Source organism: Nipponia nippon, unplaced genomic scaffold (assembly GCF_047370975.1).
Source record: "Nipponia nippon isolate SJK-2023a ecotype South Korea unplaced genomic scaffold, ASM4737097v1 scaffold_30, whole genome shotgun sequence".
Taxonomy (NCBI): Eukaryota; Metazoa; Chordata; class Aves; order Pelecaniformes; family Threskiornithidae; genus Nipponia; species Nipponia nippon.
Window position 1 is genome coordinate 3,985,999 of NW_028262348.1, and position 19,686 is coordinate 4,005,684.

General features: G+C 42.6%; 1 protein-coding gene across 2 annotated transcripts in view; it reads right to left on the bottom strand.

Moving 5' to 3' along the window:
* Positions 1-4,455, bottom strand: part of MED13L (mediator complex subunit 13L) — a 204,298-nt gene extending 199,843 nt beyond the window's left edge. For both annotated transcript variants that reach the window (XM_087768384.1, XM_087768385.1), the window contains exon 1: positions 4,323-4,455. In XM_087768384.1, coding sequence (XP_087624510.1) covers positions 4,323-4,394 — 72 coding nt within the window. In that variant the 5' untranslated portion in view covers positions 4,395-4,455. The remainder of the gene's footprint in view (positions 1-4,322) is intronic.
* Positions 4,456-19,686: the final 15,231 nt, after the last annotated feature.

The window sequence follows — 19,686 nt, forward strand, 5'->3', positions numbered from 1 at the left end:
CAAGGAAAACTATCTACCGTGTAGTGATGTAACATCCCGCATACCAAAATAACAGCCTACTGCTTGGAGCACTGCAGTTATGATAACACAATAAGCAAGAATGACTACCAGTTCATTTACTACTACTTACGGATTCGGTTGGGCAATCAACCATTTACTATTAAGTCCTTTACTGACAATTATGCAACACCAAGAGAACCTCACCCATAATGCTTGCTTTCCCGAGGTCTTCGCTTTCTGATGCCATGAAAAACCTTTAGGAAAATAATTCAAATGCCATCTCAGATTTCCTTGACTCCTTTCAGTTTCATTATGAAAAATGGCAACAAAACTCATTGATCGAAGGCAGTAACTTCTGCTCCTGTTTGTGAACTGAAAAAAGTAACAGCAGCAATGACCTTTACAGTTTGTAAATTTGCCTTTGAACATTAGCTGGAACAAAGACACAAATCCTACTAACCGGACCTTTCTAGCAGCAGGTTTCTGTAAGAATGCATTTAACCAAGTACTCACGACATCCTCCATACCAGCTTCTATAAAGTCCTCTATAAATAGGTCTCACTTTCCAAGAACACAATCCTGTCTTTTCCAGGCTGAAGACTCCTACTCCTGCAGTATCTCATCTTTCACTACACGAAAGCTACTCCCAATTTTAGGTCATTCCTGACACCCTTCGCGGCACTCTTTTTCCAGTTATGCAACTTCATCCCAGTTTTCAGAGACTGACTTGTGCCTTTGGATCCACCACGGCAGCTAAGCCAGACGGCTGAGGAAACATCTTCATATTTCATGCAAGCCCTCACCGTCATATGATTAACCCTTACTCACAGGAAAAATCGAATTCATTTCAGTAAGAATACTTTTATGATTAAGGATTATTCATAGAAAGACTGTTTGCCAGCTTGGTCTGAAGTTTTAATACAAAGCATATTACCTCAGAACATTTTGTCTCCAAATAGTTATTAGACGACTCTTAATTAGTATTTAAATAAACTGGCCCTTAACAATTGCTTATTAAACACTGTTTCGATAAACAGACGTTCTTTTTCAGAAGCAGCAGCAGACATTTTGACTACTGCAAAAACAGAGTTAGGGTAAGTATCGTTTCTTCTACCGCTGTGCTAGAAACACAGCAATTTCAGACAGAAAGTGTGTTTTTAATGAGCAAGCCTATTAATCTGCTGCGTATGCCAGTACATACAAGTTTATATCTGGGGTGTATTCTGATGACAAATATGCAAACTGGCCTTTATATCATCTTACTCAGAAATGCTTTACATTTAGAGTAAAATTCTAGATTTCTTTGTGTAGGTTGTTCGCGGTTTTTTTTGCCTGACAGAGCATACAAACGTTAACCCGTTTTCTAGAACAGCACTGGATTCCCGCTTCGTTAGAGAGCGATACCCATTACAGACAACCGCCCTTTGAGACACTTCATGAAACCCAACTGTGCAAGCCTGAGATCACACTCAGCATCTGGGCATTCAAAGCAAACTTTAAAACCTTAAGGCTGTGCCTTCCCCTCATGCGAAATATTTTGAGCTAAGAACGCTAAGGGCCTCTATACTTTCTGGGCATCACTGATAAAAGAGAATCAGTTACTAAAAAGCTTTCAGAAAACAGTTTCCCCAAAGAGATTCAGAAGAAACAGTAGGACCTAACCTCTGAAGACTGTCTACAGTCGACAGAAAAATAAGCTGGAAATCATGAACTATTAAACCAACCCGAATCTACTACAGCAACCAGACAGACTCACCACAGAGCTCTGGCTTCTCTGGGGTAGCGAGATAGCATTCTTTCTTAAACAAAACAAATGTTTGTGGGAAGAAATATTAAACATAATCACAGTAGAGTATAACTATCACAGAACTGTAATTCTCCAGTCAAGAACATTTCTTTTTGATTCACACCCAACACAAAACCTGCGATAAAAAAAAATTTTAATTTTCAACTTCTAATAGCAGAATCAGTTTAAAAAAAAGATTTGTAATCTACCTCACTCCTAAAGAAGGAATGAATTCCCATCAACAGTTGATTTATTCTGTGCATGTTTTTGTTCTGTTGCACTGAAAAAGTAAATGATTAGCAAAAGTTTCTCTAATTAGTAATCCAGATTACTGTAGCTTTAACACTTCATAAATTTTGAAATGAATATGACAATTTGAGGTTAAAGGGTCAATGGTGCTGGCCACATATTTCTAGTCAGTATTTCCTTTCTCAATATCTTTCACTGATACATAAATCCTAACAAATACAAATGCAATTTAAAATAAATCACCCTTACAGTTACTGTGTGTTTGTATATACGCTATATTTTAAAAAAAACTACTTTATTGGATTTTTTTTTTTGCAAGTAGAGCCAGAAAACAATAAAACCATTATAGTTTCATATATAGCACCACATTAAAGGTACGGATAGCTCCCACAAAATTACACGGGAGATTAAAGGGTTGCACATTAAACTCATTATTATTGTTAAACCCACTTGCAAAAGAATTTTGCTAAACTTATTTCAATGATATTACGCACCTATTTAAAATTTAACATTTCCCTAGTCTAGGAAGGGGGGGCGGGGGGGAGACCAAACCACAGTAACTATGAAATAACTTCACTTTATGATTTTTGCTAATTGCATGCCAACGATTATTTTTACCAGTGACAGATTTGCAGATTACAACTACATGAAAAGTCACGCTTCTCAAAAACACCCTGCTCAGTTCTCCATTAATAAACGGGGACTTCACAACTCTCCTTCTGTAAAGGACAAATCATTCACTACCCTGCTCTTACAATCAGATACGATTGTCTCCCTCATGCTTACTGTTTTATTTTTCTTACTGGGTAAGAGCAACGTATTCAAGATCAGCATAACAATTCGTGCATCTCGATACATATAGCACTGCTATATATTTATAAATATCAGAAAATGTTATCAAACAGAAGCATAGATACAAACTTACATAACCTAACAGTTCAATAAAAAGCCAAAGTAAGAATAGCATTTATTCTCACGGAAGAATCTCTGGGCGAGTTTCCTAGCAGCATAAGCGACTACGGCTCTTGTCCCAGATTCTTAATAGGTATGAGCAAAATAAAAACCAAACATACACACATTGAAAAAATAACCAGAGGCAAAATAACGAATATACAGCAGGTAAAAAACATAAAACAAAGAGCTCGATCATTTGCATTTTTAATCCATTTTCTTTTTTCCCCCTTAATTCCTATAAGACATCTAACAACAATCTCTTTCTTTGTATTTCAAAAGGAACAACCTATGCACCCACCTCCAATTCTGGCAGAGCTCTGATGCAGGGAGGGGGTACCTACCAGAAATCTTTCACACATGCTATCCCCAAACTTGCATTACAAGTTTTCGTTTTAGCTGCACCACGCACTAAAAAAGTCCCTCCTTCCCTCCGACTTTATCCCTGGTAGCACTAGAAGGCTCTTGATGATCAAATAGTCCTCTCGCTCACTCTGCTGTTGCCCAGCCACAAGGGATAATGTTTCTGTATGTGTCAGGTAAAATAAAGCAAGGTATTTGCAAATGACTTTGCCCTTACACAGACACAAATTGTTTTCTTGTTTTAAATTTAAATTACAAGTCTGTAGCTAGCCAAAATTGATACCGTCATTTCTGCAACATTAAACCATGCAATACGAGTAGGAAGTTGTCGATTACCAGTAAGATGGGTAGACAGCATCTATGCAAACAAGCTATCCAGCATACTACATTTTCAGCCACTGTTTGTCTTCAGAGAAGAAAAAAATGAAAAAGGTTTGGGGTTTTTTTTACCTCTTGCCCCCAAGCACGGTCTATGCAAAGAGGAGACCACGCCGTAACAACAGCTGACATGTAGTCACAAGAGCCCAGAGCGTTAAGTCCGACAAACAATCACAGTACATGACTGTTCGCTGCTGCTGAAATGGCGTTTGTCATTGTGAAAGGAGAGAAAAACCCCCCAGTTTGGTAGGCACAAAGCACACAGGGCACGGAGTGCCAAGGGAGGCGGGGAGAAAAGACTGTTTACCAGAGAAGATGGTCGCACATGCAGGCAGCAAGGGCAGGGGACACACAACCCGTTGCCTCTACGCTCTCCCATTCGGAGGAGCGCAGCTGCCAGAGCAGCACACGCACTCGCAGCAAACCACGTTAAAGAGCAAAATAAACACGGGGAGCCGGGCCGGGGGAGGGGCCAGCGGAGGAGCAGCCCCACGGGCCCCGACTATAAAGCCCCCGGCAGCTGCACCCACCCGGCAAACTCGCTGCGCGGCGGAGCGCCCGTTGACGCCTCCGTTCCCCACCCCCGGGCACTCACCAGCGAGAAGAGGTTGGAGTGACAGTCCTCCAGGCTGGCCCCGTTCGCCACCCAGTTCGCCGCTGCAGTCATGATCCTCGGCGAGCCCGGCCGCCAGAGCGGGGCATGTCTGAGGAGACGGGCCCGGCGGGGGGGGAGAAGCAGCCGGCACTCCTCGCTGCGGCCCGCGCCTCCGTTGGCCGGGGCGGCAGCCGCCGTCCGGCCCCTCGCCGCGGGCGGCCCGGGGGAGCGCGGCCGGCAGGGGGCGCGCCGCGGGCGGGGGGGGGGCGGCCCGGCCGCCGGGAGGGCGCCGAAGACGGGGCGGGCGCGATCCTCTCTACCCGTCCCCGGCCGGGGAGTCCTCAGGCTGCGCGGCCCGGTCCGGCGGGGGGCCTCTCCGGCGGGGCGCGGGGGGGTCTGGGTCCAAGGGCCTCAGCAGGCAGCGGCGGGGAAGCCTCCTCCGGTTCTCCAGGCCGCCTCAGAACCGCCGGGGCGAAGAGAAGAAGGGGGGGGGGGCCCGGGGCCCTCCTTCCGCGTCCAGGTCTGGCCCCCCCCCGGGCAGGGCACACGTTGCGACGAAGGGCGGAGGGGAAGCAGAGGAGCGGGTCTCCTCCCGCGGCCCGGCGGCGGCCCCTGCGGGACACGGGCCGGGCGGGGCGGGGGAGGGTCCCGGTCCCGGTCCCGGCCCCGGGCAGTGGCGGCGGCGGCGGGCGGGGGGCGCTGTCTCGCGTGCCGGCGGAGGCCGTGTCCCCTCCCCTCCCCGCCCGGCCGCCCCTCGCTGCTGCCGCCGCTGGCTGTGGGTGGATGGTGTTTTCCTCCTCCTCCTCCTCCTGCCGCCGCCGCCGCCTTGTTTACGCTCCGTGCGGGGCTCCCGGTGCTGCGGGCGGCGGGCGGCAGCCCCGGCCCAGAGAGGGAGCACTGTCCCTGCCCGTCCTCGCCCCCCTCCGCCTGGCGCTGCCCGCCCAGCGGCCCCGCTCACCCGCTCCTCCTCACACACTCGCCTCTGCCTCTCTCCACTCTGACAGCAATGGCGGCCGCCAGCCGCAGCTCGCTTCGCCATTGGCCGCCGCCGCCCCACGTGACGCGCGCCGGAGGGCGGGGGCCCGGCGCTGGGGCTCCCCCCCGGCCCCTCCCTCCGCCGCCGCGGCGCCCGCCGGGCCGCTGGGGGCGCGCGGGAGCGGGGCGGGGGCGGGGCCGGGCGCGGCGCTGCGGCGGGGCCGGGGGAGGCTGCGGCGGGGCCGGGCTGCCCACGGCGGGGGCTGCCCACGGACGGCCGTCCGCGCCAGGCTGCCCACGCCGCTCCCCGGTGCCGCCGGAGACGGCGCTGCCGGGGAGCGGGTCCCGCCCGCCGCCTCTGAGGACCGGACAAACTTTCTCCTCGGCTGGCGCTGCCGCTGCGGCGGCCCCGGGGCTCTGCCGTCCCCGCCTCGGGCGCTCGCCGCCAGAAAACGTTATTTAAAAGCAGTTGTTCGGGGCGGGGGCAGTGCCCGAGCCCGAGCCCGAGCCCGAGCCCGAGCCCGCTCCCGCTCCGCTCCCGGCGGTCGATCCGCCGCGCTGCCCCGCCGCCAGACGGCCCGCGGGCTCTTCCCGGGCGCCCGCCAACCTCCCGAGCAGCTTGCAGCTGCCTTCCAAACGCCTCCGTTCGCCTTTGTAAGTGAGGGCCTCCCCCGAGAGCCCCCCTTCAAACGTCAAGTGCAACCCCAAGTTCTGCAGAGCGCATGAAACACGACTGCGCTGGAATCCCGAACAGCCCCGCGTTCGTTCCGCTAGAAACAGCTTTTGAGACAGCGTGTGTAGTTATTTTTTTATAAAAGCAACTCGAAAATACCCGAGTTAGATAAACAAATTAAATTCATTCCTGTAACAGCCGTGGTCTGGAGAAGAAGAAAGGACAGACGCAAAATAATAAATATGAACTACTTTGTTTAAAATATATCATTCGTAACAAATAATTTTTTCACTGCTCATAATGACCTTTGATTCCAACCAGCGGGAGCCTGATCTGCCCAGGCAGATTAAAGCGCGCCTGCCTCAGTTTCTCACTGACAGGAGTGTTTCACAGGTGATATAAAGCAAATATTGCTGCTTAAAAGATGAAGACTACCAATTCAGCTTAACGTTTACTACAGAAACGTAGCACGTTTTCAATGATCTGATTCAGTGGAAAAAGTTCTCCCTTGGTGCTCAATGGCAGCTTTCCTTATCATGACTGTGATATTATTTAGGCATCTTTTTTGCAATTTACTTTTCTTTGTATTAATTTAAGATTAGCATCTATTCTAATGACCGAATGGAGCCTGTTTGGACTTACCTCATAGTAACAAATCTCTAACACAAACAAGCATCACAGCCATTTAGCTAAATTACATACACAGTGCGACAGAATTTAGGCTAAAATAAAATTTCCACCAAGACCGGTGTTCTTACCATGCGCATTCTTCGCCTGACAAATCCGATCCATCGTGCCCCGTTCCCTTCGCTGTCACACCGGACAGGAATTCTGTCTTGCAAAGACTGGGCCTATATTAGTGAGAGGAAAAGTGTTTTCAAACACAAATCATATATTCACATTCAGTTACAATTTATTTATTTTTTTACACCTCTTAGTCAGCCAAACAAAGCCTAGACTCACCCTAGGGAGAGACTTTCATCCTCCTTCAGTTCACCTAGGAGAATCAAAGCAGCACAAAGATGCTGTAAAAGCCCCGAACTGGTAAGGCGCAAAGCTGACAACGTAGCCAAACTGCCGTAGTCCAGAAATTGCTTGCTACAGCCTGGCAACCCAGACCCAAGGGAGTACTTTGGACCGTATCACTCCCCTCCCTTTTGTCAACAAGTCTTATGAACAGAGAACACAATCTGACACTTGTAAATATGTCAAGCAATATGCATTAACCAACCAAAAAACACATCCTTCCGCATTATAGTAGTACCGCTCTTTGTAAATACACTGCAGCATCAGTTATCCATCCCATCACTAAATGATGCCTAGGGTACAACAAACCCTTTGGTGAAGTATGCATTCTATTTCTGGAATAAAAGAACATCCCTTATCATAAAAAAATGATTTTCTTATTATAGAAATATTTTGAAATTGAGAATCACATTATTAGTTATCCCGGAGAAAGCTAACAATATTGTGCAGAATTAGAAACTGCAGAATTCGTGTTTCTTCCATATGCTGCTTACCCTCCAAATGGTATTTCCAGTTGTCAGCATTCCTCTTCTGGATCTTCCAAGTAGAGATGACTTATTATGCTTGACTTTCTCATGAAAATGTGGGGTCTAACACATGATTGAGATCCATTTTCACGGGGATAAATGTTAATATACTCACGCTGTGCTGCTTTGGCCATTTTTCAGGATTCTTATGAACGTTAACTACTCTTTAAATTAAAAATCTGTTAGTATAATTAAATTACCTGTAATGGGTCAATGTTCTGAAGTTGAAGAGTTGCTGCTCGCACTTGTGAAAGGCTACCGGTCAAACATTTTGAGCACATTCCTGCATCGCAAAGTTCATTTTGTTTTTAAACTGAAAAAAGATAGCATCTCTTTTAAGTAGTTTGCCAGTTACTTGGCTTTATATTCTGTTCAGTGATCACAGACAAGAGAAATCATCACAATCTAACCATTCACTTCACAGTACCAAACTAGGAAAGTTCCCTTGCTGTCTTCTGACAATAGCGTTACTTAAAACAGAAATTGTTCCACTTACAGACATCATACACAAGTGACACTTGCTCATGCATAATTATCGTAGATGGTATGTAGCAGAACGTGTTTCCCAACTCAGGGTACTCAAGTTTTATTCCCTCGTTTCTTTTCCTTCTTTTTAAAAATTGATCGATGAACATGAACGATAGCATTGGATTTTCTGCTTTAACAAAATAACCATTTATCCAGAGTAGCAAGATACAGGAACTTCTTAATTAATTCTGCCAATGCATTAACTTGCAAGCTGCGATTCCAAAACTCAGATGCAGAAAGGAGTTTCCGGGCTCCTGGAGATCAGCTGGGTCACACTTAGCCTTCACCATACGGAGCTGAGAAGCACTCTGGGAAGGAGCCCGTTACCTACCCTTACAAAATTAATCCAAATAGTGATAGGCAAGCTTATTTTATTCCAGAACAACTTACCCAGAGCTTACAGTAATGATCAAACCTGTTCTTCCAGGAGGACGGCTCAGCAGTTCCGTAGCCTTTGTTTTCACCAGCAGGTGTTGCTTATGCTTCAAACTAAACATGGAGGAAGAAACAAAGCTGTCAGGAGGCTAAAGCAAAGCTAGAATGTCAAGCAGTTCCTTGGGTTTATTTTGTCTTAAAGTATGTCTGATCTGCTGTACTTTCAAGTACCTCCCATTTACGAAAAGAATATTTACTTGAGGAACACGATTGGCTTGAGCGCTGGATTCAGACAGGGCTCTCCCAACTCTGGGTGCGGAGAGTTTGGCCCTTCTTACACCAGTAACAGAACTGGAGTTCAGCCCAGTTTTGTCAGCATCAAAAAGATGCAGTGTTTGACATTTCACGTCAAAGACAACTCATTTCTAGGTAAAACTTATTTTTCCACATATTTGAGTTAGACATGATGGTTATTCACTAGCACAAATTTCAGCTTTTGCAGTGTAAGTAATGATTGTCTTGCGTCTACTTTAATCAAGTGTCATTTTTACTGTTTTCTAAATTTTCCTCTCCAGTTGCCTACAATAGCCAGTAATGAAAAGGATAGGGTGGGGGAGAACGATATGAGACTCAAATTATGAATATAATACAAGCAAATCGTCTTTAACTATTCTACATATCAAAAAGCAACAAAGAAAATAATTTTCTTCCACTCAAGTAAGTAATTTCATTGACGATTACTAAAACTCAAAGAATTTTAGAAGTTCTTTGCACATGATTTATGTAGTTTGTCATTGCATGTTCTTGTAATAGAGCGCAGACGAACAGCCTAATTTCAGATATGTTTCCAGTGGTCTCATTGTCTACTTTTTATGAGGTTGCATTAATTTCTTAAGCGTTTCTTAATTTATCCAGTAATTACTCTTTTTTGTTCAAGTGTTTATAAATAAGACCTCGTAATGATTTCGGTTTTAAACAAAAACCCTTTACTTCCACAAATTGAAGACTTAAGAGGAAAAAACCCCTAAAACAACCAAGCTAGTTCACTGGCATAAAGAAATTAACAGCATCTAATTTTAATATAAAAAATAATAAAAAATTTTCACACATTAAATCCATACTAAATAGTTGGGGTTTTTTTTAAACACTGATAATCTACAGATTGCCCGTAAACTAACATTTTCATTTTAATTTTATTAAGATACAGGAATGGCTACATTAGTAAGTTTATCTATTCCTAGTAAAGATAAACCATTACCTGAGTTTTAAAACAAGATCTTGATTTTCTGAAGGGATAGGCACTTCTATATAAGAGGAAAATAAATACGTTAAGTAAAAGCTTTGTTTCTGGACAAGTTGTTCATGAGGCCCATAGTTTAAGTCCTGGTAGCGATTAGACTGCGGTCTTCGAATTAGTCATCCTGGCTCACCATCATTATCAATAAATACTGCATGACAGATCTATGTAGTCCGTTGACAACCATCCCCAACTATAGAAAATAGCTATAGAAACCGAGTATATTTTTAATCAAAATGAATTACGTGGATTATTTTATAGTGAACAAAAGCAAGTCAAACACATTCCATATGACTCCAAACCTTCCCAGCTGATGCTGCCTGAGGTTTTTGTAGTGCTACCGTTCACCGGTACCTAAGCATTGTCCTTTGCAATCGACGGCGGCAGGGATGGTCTGCTGGGACTTCACAGAGTTGCTGTTCCTTTTCCTTTTCCAGGATGAAGACAAGACCAAATGCAGGCTACTGCCAGATGCGATGCTAGACCCCACAGTAGTTATACTGCGGGGATTTTGCAAATGCCTTTCACAAATAAATAGCTTCAGTTGACTAAATCTGTTGATGGCACTGGGACTACTTACATGAACAAGCTTCTCACAAGGCACAACTGTTTCGGGGTCAGGACTGGGAGGGGTTCAGAAAAGCACACGCATGGCAGAGGTCAGTGTTTCAACACACCTCTGGAGACTTACACCCATGAAAATTCCCTGAAAATTATTTTATTTGCTCCTATGAATATTATACTAACAGTACCTATTAAGGAACAGTTTGAGGAAAGATAAATGACCTGGAAAGCCAATTTTGGCAAGTTTTTCACACCTACAAGATAACGTTGAAAGAAATCTGCAAACTGTTGTAGAGGACTTAGATTAACTGAAGGTCATCTCATTAGGAAAGTGAAAAGAGAAAAAGTTCAAGTGAATAGGTGAGTCATAATGACAAGAATGAGACATTTAAGCTTACTCTGGTGAAGCAGACGTAAAGCTGTTCATGGAGTTAAAAGGTAAGTGCTTCTATATTTTTATCAAAAAACAGGCAAATTATCTTAGTAGCTCCTTGTTCTCTGGATTGTAAAAGATAGAAGAGAGGCAGGAAAGGAAGCCGTGGCAGGCAAGAGGAGCCCAGACAAGGTCTTTTACTGTCTGGAAAGAGGAAAGGTCATCTCTTACTGTTACGCATGAAGGAGCAGCAGGAGTTGAGTGAGAGCAGCGAAGAGCGGTATGAACAGAGGAATGAACAGTGCACGGTGGAAGGAAGGAAGGCACCAAAGGTGCCAGGCTAGTTACAAAGACTGATGCTAGTAGCATGGTGCCTTCACTAGCGACGGAAGTGTGAGGGAGGCAGGAAAAAGGGATGGCTAAATTTGGCTGTGTGAAGTTTAAATTGCCAGCAACCAGTTCAAGAAAAGACAAGGAAGGTCTCTAGAAATGTGGCTTTGGATGGAAGGATAAAAACAGTTCAGGAGCAGAGAAGTAGACTGATTTCTTTCCCACATCATGGCAATATTTAGATGACATTTCAGGTTAACTGGTAGGGATGAAGCAAATAGCAAAATGCAAACCGTTACTTTCAAGAAAATGTAACGTTAAAACTAAAAGTTGTTGAAAATAGTTATAGATAAGAGTCAAAAATAAAGCTTTAGGCAGTCCCATATATGATGTCCCATTTGACAGTCAAAACACTACCGCTGTGGTAGCAAGTTTTCACTTGTTTTCTTAAAAAAAGAATGAGAACGCTCTGTGTGTCACAGAGGCCTTTGAGAACGTAAGGTGTACGAGGCCTAAGTTTCAGTGCAGAGCGAACTGGCCAAGCAAGATCTTGCAAAGACAGCTACCAAAGGAAGACGAAGGAACGTGTTCATTTTAGTTAGAGGTAAGGAACAGTTTTGTGCATCAGCATGTCCTGTTGGTTTCTGTGAGACACAGTTAGTAAATTCTCATTTAAATATTCTGTAGAACCAAAGCAAATGAGCTATTTGGAAAAAGAGAAAGAAGCAAATGACAACTGAAACTATTCAGGAATAAAAGGGGAGCATGATTTAGGCAGAGCAAAATGGCAAATGCTTTTTAATTGTAAATTATTTTTGCACTCAAAAGAGGAAAGAATTGTGATGTTGGCTAGATACCTTGCATTATGAATAAACATACCTGAGTTTCTGAAGGATTTAATAATCTAACATGAAGCTCCTACTAGCCCTCTAGGCAGAGGATGGGCCTGTTGGGTCATGGTTTCATACCATCAAAGAGATAGATCTCATCTTTCAGATGTTGTTGTGCTCGCTTGGTAAGAATTCAGCTTATTAAAAGGTGTTAAATAAGATACAGGATAAAAATACTACAAGAGAAAAAAACGAAAAGATTTAAGGGTAAAAGGCAAAGTAAATATGGAAATAACATTTGGCAAGCACATTCTGAGAACAAAACTCCAAGTTTATTTATTGGAATAGATTTTAGGGTAACTCGGGATGGATGATGTAGCTTGATGTGCTATGACCTTGGAAGCAGCCAGTCAGGCAACACCCCATGCTGCACATGTGGAATGTGCAGCTTTTGGCATGGGAGCTCAAATATTAAAATTGGCCCATAAATCTGAGTACAGTTTTCAGTGTTTAAGAATCTTATTTTATCTGGATTAAAGTCCTCTTCCCCTTTGGCATTAGAAGGTGTTTATGGCTGTAAAAACAAGAATTGCAAAATATTGCCCTGAAATATATATGGACTTCTCCTGCCAAGCTTACAAGGTTTACTTTGCAGCTTAAAATTAAAACAGAAAAAAAATCTGCCAGGGACAGTATGGCCTTTCTAGACAAAGTGTAGTAAACGTACAGGCAAGTGGCAAATTAAGTATATCACTCAAAAAAAATTTTTTTTTAATTTTAAAAATCATTTTGCTTTGCTCTGGTGGGAAAAGATAAGATAAAGTTTTTGTTGTAAGCCCTAAGAAATCTTTGCTTTTTTTTAAATCATGCTCAAGTTCCATTACAAAAAAAAAAATGATGAATAAAAACTATGGCTTATGGTCTGTGATCACTGACTGCATTAGAGCCTGGACTAATGTAGCTCTCTGTCTTCTGTTCTCTTCCAACTCTTCCCCCTTCAAATATTCATTCTTTCTTTTCTAGAGTTATTGTTCCTCTTGCTGCAAACTGTGCAATTTCCCAGCTGTAGTTTTAAGTTCATCTAATGGATACCACAATCCTTCTGCAAAGTGAAGCACTATGAAGAAACTAAAAAAAAAAAACCACCCAAATAGGTTTGCATTTAAAATGTTATGTTACCATTATGATCTGGAAAAAGGAGCTGATAACTCTCAGTTACAGGTTATTTTGCTTTTATACTGATGACATGGAATTATTCTTGGGGCCTGATCCTGCAGTTAGAAGTGAATAAAAGCTCTGTGAGAGTTGATTTTGACACATCCTTGTAATTGTTTGGCTTTTTTTTGATTGTACTCTGGTGCAAAAACTTTCACACACTGTTGGAAGAAAGAAAAACAGGATCCTTCAGAAGACAGAAGAACAGAGAATCCACGCTATCAAAGCCTTGGCTAGAGCATTTCTATATGGAAATATGGAAAAAGTTACCACAACCTGAAAAGGTACGATAAACTCTTTCGAGACGACAGCTCTAGAACTTCAGGCCTTGAGCAACCAGTGTGCAGATTCTTTGTAAATAAGGGATAATTTTTAATATTTTATCGTACATACACCCATCATTCACATTCGAGTCCTAATAGGCACTATTACATTTGAATTGCCAATTTTTCCCTCTCCGCTTTCTTCTAGATTTGTTTTTCTTATCATTAAAAGTACATGTTATTGTTGCACTCCCAATTTTGTACTTCTAGATTTCTGAGGCTAAAAAGTTATGTTGCAAACTGATACGAGAACAAAACACCAAACAAGTTTTGGACCTGAAGAGGGGTGTCCAGCTGTTCCTGCCATATCCTACACAAAACAAGCAGTCACTGAGCATTTATGAGATGAACAGAAACCAGTCTGAAGTAGATGCCATTGTCATGGACTTGACCATCTAAAAAAAAATAACTCATCTAAAAACGAAACAAGCAAGTCAGTCGCAGGTGTACTGACAAAAATGCAAAGGCTATGTCCATGCATTTCACTCTGAACAGGCACACGCATTTCAATATTTATAATAATTTCTATTTTATTCACAGTTTATGCCTGTTCTCTCTTGTCTTTCCTTCCCCCCACCCCATTCCAAACTGGGAGTCTGAGCAACTAGTGAGGACCCACTGGAGGCTCATCAGTAATAATGAGATTGAGTAAGAAATGTTCTGGTTTACATTCTGTTACCACTCTGACCTCATTAAGGCCCTTTTGTTCTGGAACCTCAGTATCAGGACTTCCCTTTGGCCACAAAGCTGTCAAGTTCACTCACAGCGCAGTTAGAAGAAATGTAAATCAGAGCAAATAGTAAGCTATGGCTAAATTCTGCCTTTAAAACATATGTAAACTGTATTTTTCTAGAAAACAAAACGTACGAAAGGTGAAGCTTGCTCTGTGAAAGATAATTTACTGGATATCTTTGATGCTCATTTTCTTCAGTTGTAAGCGTTCAGCGATCCATCAACTGAAGATAAACATTATGCTGAAAGCTTTTGCTGAAATTATGAGAAGGAATAAAAGAATTAAGAGACATGGATGCCCTGTGCTGACATCCCTGTTTCCAAGCCCTATTAAATGAAAGAACTCATTTCTCTGAGATTTTAAGGTTTCACAAGCCCTAATTTAAAAAGGAATTACGGTGCAAATCCTATTTATTTTACTACCACTCCTACTACCAAAAATTTAAAATATTAGCCTTGTAAGAAGTTATACTCATATATAATAAAATGTTTCAACTGCTTTTAATTTAATCAACTGCTTTCTTGGTCACTCAAGAAACTAGCCATGGCTTGAAATGTTTATTTAAAGGGAACTTATCTTTCAGATTGCTAGGCAAGCTTAGAGATATCTGTTCATCCTTCTGCTCTTCTGCATCTCAGTGAACATTGCTGTTTTGGATTTTTCTGACACTCATTTCAGGAAGAAACTGAAGTGGTTGTCTTTGCTTGACAAATAATGAACTTAATTACACAGTGATGTTTATTGTTTTTCTATGTGGAGACTGAAGCCTCTTGGCCTCACGCAAGACATACAACATAACTAATACCTACGTATCAACTCAGTTGAGAATTGGTGCTGAAAATCCTTTGACTGAGATTTTATACAGAAGAGCAATTAAAAACTGGAACGGATTTGCAAAGCCTGATGGAAAGAGTAACAGTGACCTGGTCACCAGAGGAGCATGCGTTCTGGTCCAGAACAAGTGGCTGTGCTTGCCTTCTCGTGGTTTACCTTCCACTGCCCACTTTGACTAAGAGCCAGGAGTTCATATTAGCAACTGTATTTTCTGAAGCCGCAGCTGATCCTGTTTTAGTCTAATCAGGGATGACCTTCAGCTTTCTGGCACATGGACCTAACTTGGGCAAAGATCAACTCTGCTGATTTAAACAAACCCTTCTATATTAGGAAACAAGTGGTGTTTGTACTTGCTGATTATTCCACATTTGTTGGGACTTTATGGATACAAACTTATTCTGAAATGTGGAGTTTTTTTCAGTTAGAAGTATAGTGAGTGTTGCTAACAGAGATTTTTTTAAATGATTGACAAAGCTACAAGTCACAGCACACTGCAGTGTCTAAATTCTGTTCTAGAACTCCAAGCTAATACAGTATTTGACAAAACACAGTTGGTGTTCCAAATTTGTATTTGGAAGAAATATTTTTATATAAAATCTAAACTAAAATCATAGCTGTGTAGTTTGAGTAAAATGAGAAACTTCGGTGTAATAATTCTACTGAATCTCTGGTTTGGTCTCTTAATATTAAGCCAGTATGATGGACTGTATGAATGCACATAAATCATTATTTTGTTGTTGTTTACCACTGCAAATACACTAAATCTTTATGAAGATTCAACACTGAGTTGCAGGCTGAGCACATTCCCAGTCTATGGTTTGGCCTTGTAATTATTTGCAACTGAAAAGTTAGGCACAGCACTCGCGTCTGCTGGTAGCGCCTGCCAAAAAGGGAGCCTCCCCATCCTATTTCTCAGTGTGCACTACTATGATCACTTATCAGAATATTAAAAAACAGGGAAGATATCAAAACTGAAGAAAGGAATTGGGAGCATGAGAGCTGGGTAACATTTCTAGCATTATCCTCAGTTCACTTTGTGGCGTTAGGCAAGCCACTTGGCTTCTGGATGACTGTCTGTAATACAGGTCAAATATTTTAGGTAATACTCACGGATTTTAAGTGAAGGATTACATTATTATTGTAAAAAGTTACTCGAGAATACCGTTTTTGAGGTAACGATACCCTGTGAGTACTCAAGCATGCATTCAGGAGGTACTGAAGTCAACAGAGTTCCTTTAAATCCAACTTTCAAATATAATATGAGCTGTGGTGCTTTAACCTGTACACAAACTTTACATCTGAAGAGTCAGAAAATCACTCTGGTGTTCTGTGTGCCTATCAACTGCAAAAACTCAGAGATACATCCCATAATGATTCTGATGTTCCACCTCACTTAAAGAGAACTCACTTTTCATAAATGACGTGTAACATCACTGCAGAGTTTTAATGTTCTATTTAAACAAAGCGCAACAGCCCAAGTCAAAAGTATTGTATGCATCAAGCCTAGTATTTGGTCACAGCGTTCTTTCCGATCAGTTTCTGTGAGCGGTGGTCAGTTAGGTGGGCAGTGCAGAAATAGCTCCTGAACTGGGCTATCTGGGCCGTTCTGTCTCTTGTAATTACTTCTACTTGGCGATGTCTGCCAAATTCTTCCCAGTGGACATATGGTCCCAGCAGGTAGGAACAGGCCGAAAGTGCTTTTCTCGCACTGACGTCAGTGGGGGAAGTATGACTGAATTCAGCTCCCATGAAAATTAAATATTACTTGACTACTGCCTTTTTTTCAAGAGAACAGTAGCTTGGCCTAGTTATTTCTACAGCTTCTTGAGAAATCTTCATACTTTTTCTTCTAAATAGAAAGTGTCTTTACAGTTAATTAGAAGATAATACCAGTCAGCTTCTGCTAATTATTTGTATTTTTGCTTAACGCTTATAAATCTTCTTGTTCAGGTATTATTACAAGCTAATATTTGTCTTGTAAGATGCATTAGTCATTACAATTAGCAAGTAGAAATAGATTAGTCATGCGCAAACAATCTCATAAATGAAGTATTTATGCCCCCTTTGGGGATGGAAAGGAAGGTAATTTGAGCCCTTTATGATTATCAGGGGAAACCTGCCTTGTCTCTTCTATTCACATCGTTGTTTCAGGATTTCTTTTTCGGCAAACTAACTGGCTGGGGGCTTCCTTTAAAGTCAAGTAGCACCACTAGAAGCCATGTTAGTGATTTAATGAAAACCATCAGGTGTTACCTTTTCCGAAGACTGCTAGTCTGCATTGCTCAAATAAGCCTCACTTTTTTCTTTCAAAAATCTTTTCAGTTAATATATCTGCTTTTCCTGTGGCTGGAAGAAACCTTCCTTTCACATGTATGAATTCAGATGTTTTGTCTGAGCAGTGAACAAGAACATTTATCCACAGACTTAGGGCTTCTATGACCCCTCACCGAGAAAAGAAGACTGAAGATTACAAAATTGGATTGAAGACTGGGATGTCACCATAATCTGTGTGAATGTGGCACCAGTGGCGTGCAGCAGATCAAGCAGCTCCCTGCAAGACTACACTCAAAGCAAATCCAAGCTATGATCACAAACTTCCAAGTGTACCTTCCGAGAAAAAGGCTATGCAGTGAGCTGATCAAAAACGTTGGTCCCCAAGTTTGCTTGGAGGAATTGCAAAAGCTAAGGGTCTGTAGAAGTCCATGATGAGGCAGCCTACTGCTTTGTATTCCATTTTCCAGGGGCTTTTCTTTAGGTGACTTCTACATAAAATTTCCAATTTGGTGAGCCGCTGAAAAAAACTCACTCTGTGTGTGTGTGTATAAAATCTCCTAAAAAGTCACTTAAAATAATTAGACTAAGCCAGTACATAAGGACATTTTAAAATTAAAACCCTAAGTCATTTCACATGAGTAAATTTAACAACTGCATTAGTGTCATGCTTTCTTCACTGCTTAGTCTCATGGAGCACAGGTAAGTGCACGGTTACTGACTGCAACAAGTCGCTCCATTCCCACCCACGCTTTCTTTTTTCTCTTTGCTATCCTTCATTTGCTCGAATATTTGCAATGAAAAACGAAACAACTCATAGCTCTTCCTCAAGGAAACATTTTTCTCCAACTAAAGAAGTTGTCAAGCTTCCTGAAGGAAGCTGGGAAAAAAGGAATATTTGTTGCTGTGCTTAGCATGATTACAGAAATAGGTCACATATTGTTTCTGAAGAAAATGGATCACCAGCATACAGCCCCCCACCACTCATCCCGGTCTCCCTCCCTCCACCCCCGTACACGGTGCTTGAAGCATTCCAATATCCTTGCCAAATTCCCTCACAAATACTTTAATTCTTTACGTGCATGTCTCATTCCATCTGTTCCACATGCTCTTTATGCCATTTACATTCATTGGCAGAGTCTGTGAGATGACACCACACATTATAAATTTGCCATGTTTTAAAGCGGCTTAGGTATCACATAAGGAAAATGCGGAGTAGCTCAAGGTCTGTGGTTTTCTCCTCGAGACCTGGGTTAATTCAGCTACAGGGCAAACTGCCTGTGAGTGTCACCAGCAGGTTTTCAGATCAGTAAGGCTGTGGCTGTGAAACGCGACATTATGCCTTCAGGTTCAGGAGGAAAAAAAGGCTATTCTTTGCAGGACTTACAAAGTGACTGCATGTGTAAGAGACTTTGCGCCCAAATAAACAACGTAGAAAAGGCAAATGTGATGTAAAGGAGGCATGAAGGAAAGCAGTGCTCAGCGGGAAAGGTGGTGCTTAGGCATGTGCATTGGTATCACTTGTGAAGCAAATGCTATCTGTCCGATCCTTCACCACAGGCGCACACCACAAAAATGGGCCCACAAACTGTGAGTCGTCGGGCTTTGCCTTTGGGAAATATGCAGTTGGTTTCGGGGTTTTGCAGGATGGTCAGCCCAGCCCACAACCAGCTGTAAGTCTGTCTCGGAATACATAGAGAGGCCGTTGCAAAAGCCTGTTGGACACAGATTTGGGAGTAGTTTCCAGGATAAGAATAGGGAAAAAAAAAACCTCTTCAGGTTTCAATACAGGGACATTTACACAACCAAAACACAGATCAGCTGTGTGTTTGGCCACATGCCTTAAACTCCTTGAACAAATTATATGAAAGCCTCAAGCCATGAAATTTCAATTATGTTCCAAGTGCTGGACACCAAACCTTTTCTTTCACCTGATGCTCGGGCATGGCCTGCCCTGGGCAAGACAAAGGTATGGCACTTGCGGTACCCCTGCAAGACAAAGCATCAGCTTGTCCTGCGAGAAGGAGTAAGGTGTCCTGGCAGTTACAGTAGCAAGTAAGAGTGCTAGAAATCAGCGTTAGAAGTATCCATTTCTCAGACCATTATGCAATATAATTACTTTACTACTATTATTAAGATGTTGTGAAAATACATACTATATTTCATCGGAGGTCACTCAACAGTTCTACCCTTCCCTTTTTTCAAAGTGCTGCACCACAGCTTGCTTACCTGGCAGGACAGATTTCTCAATCTTTACCGCCCCATTTTTTCACATTCCTTTCCTCATCTCATTTTTCCTGTTTAGCTTGTGTGCTCTACCCAATACCCTGTTATCTTCTACCCCATCTCTCTCTTTCTTCCCTGTCTGTTATTACCACATTGTCTTTAATCTTTTCCCGCTCCCCTTCGTTGCCAAGCTATAGTTTTCAACTGCTGTGAAAATGTTTGATTCATACAGTTCATTGTTTCTCCTGCAAAGGAATCATCATC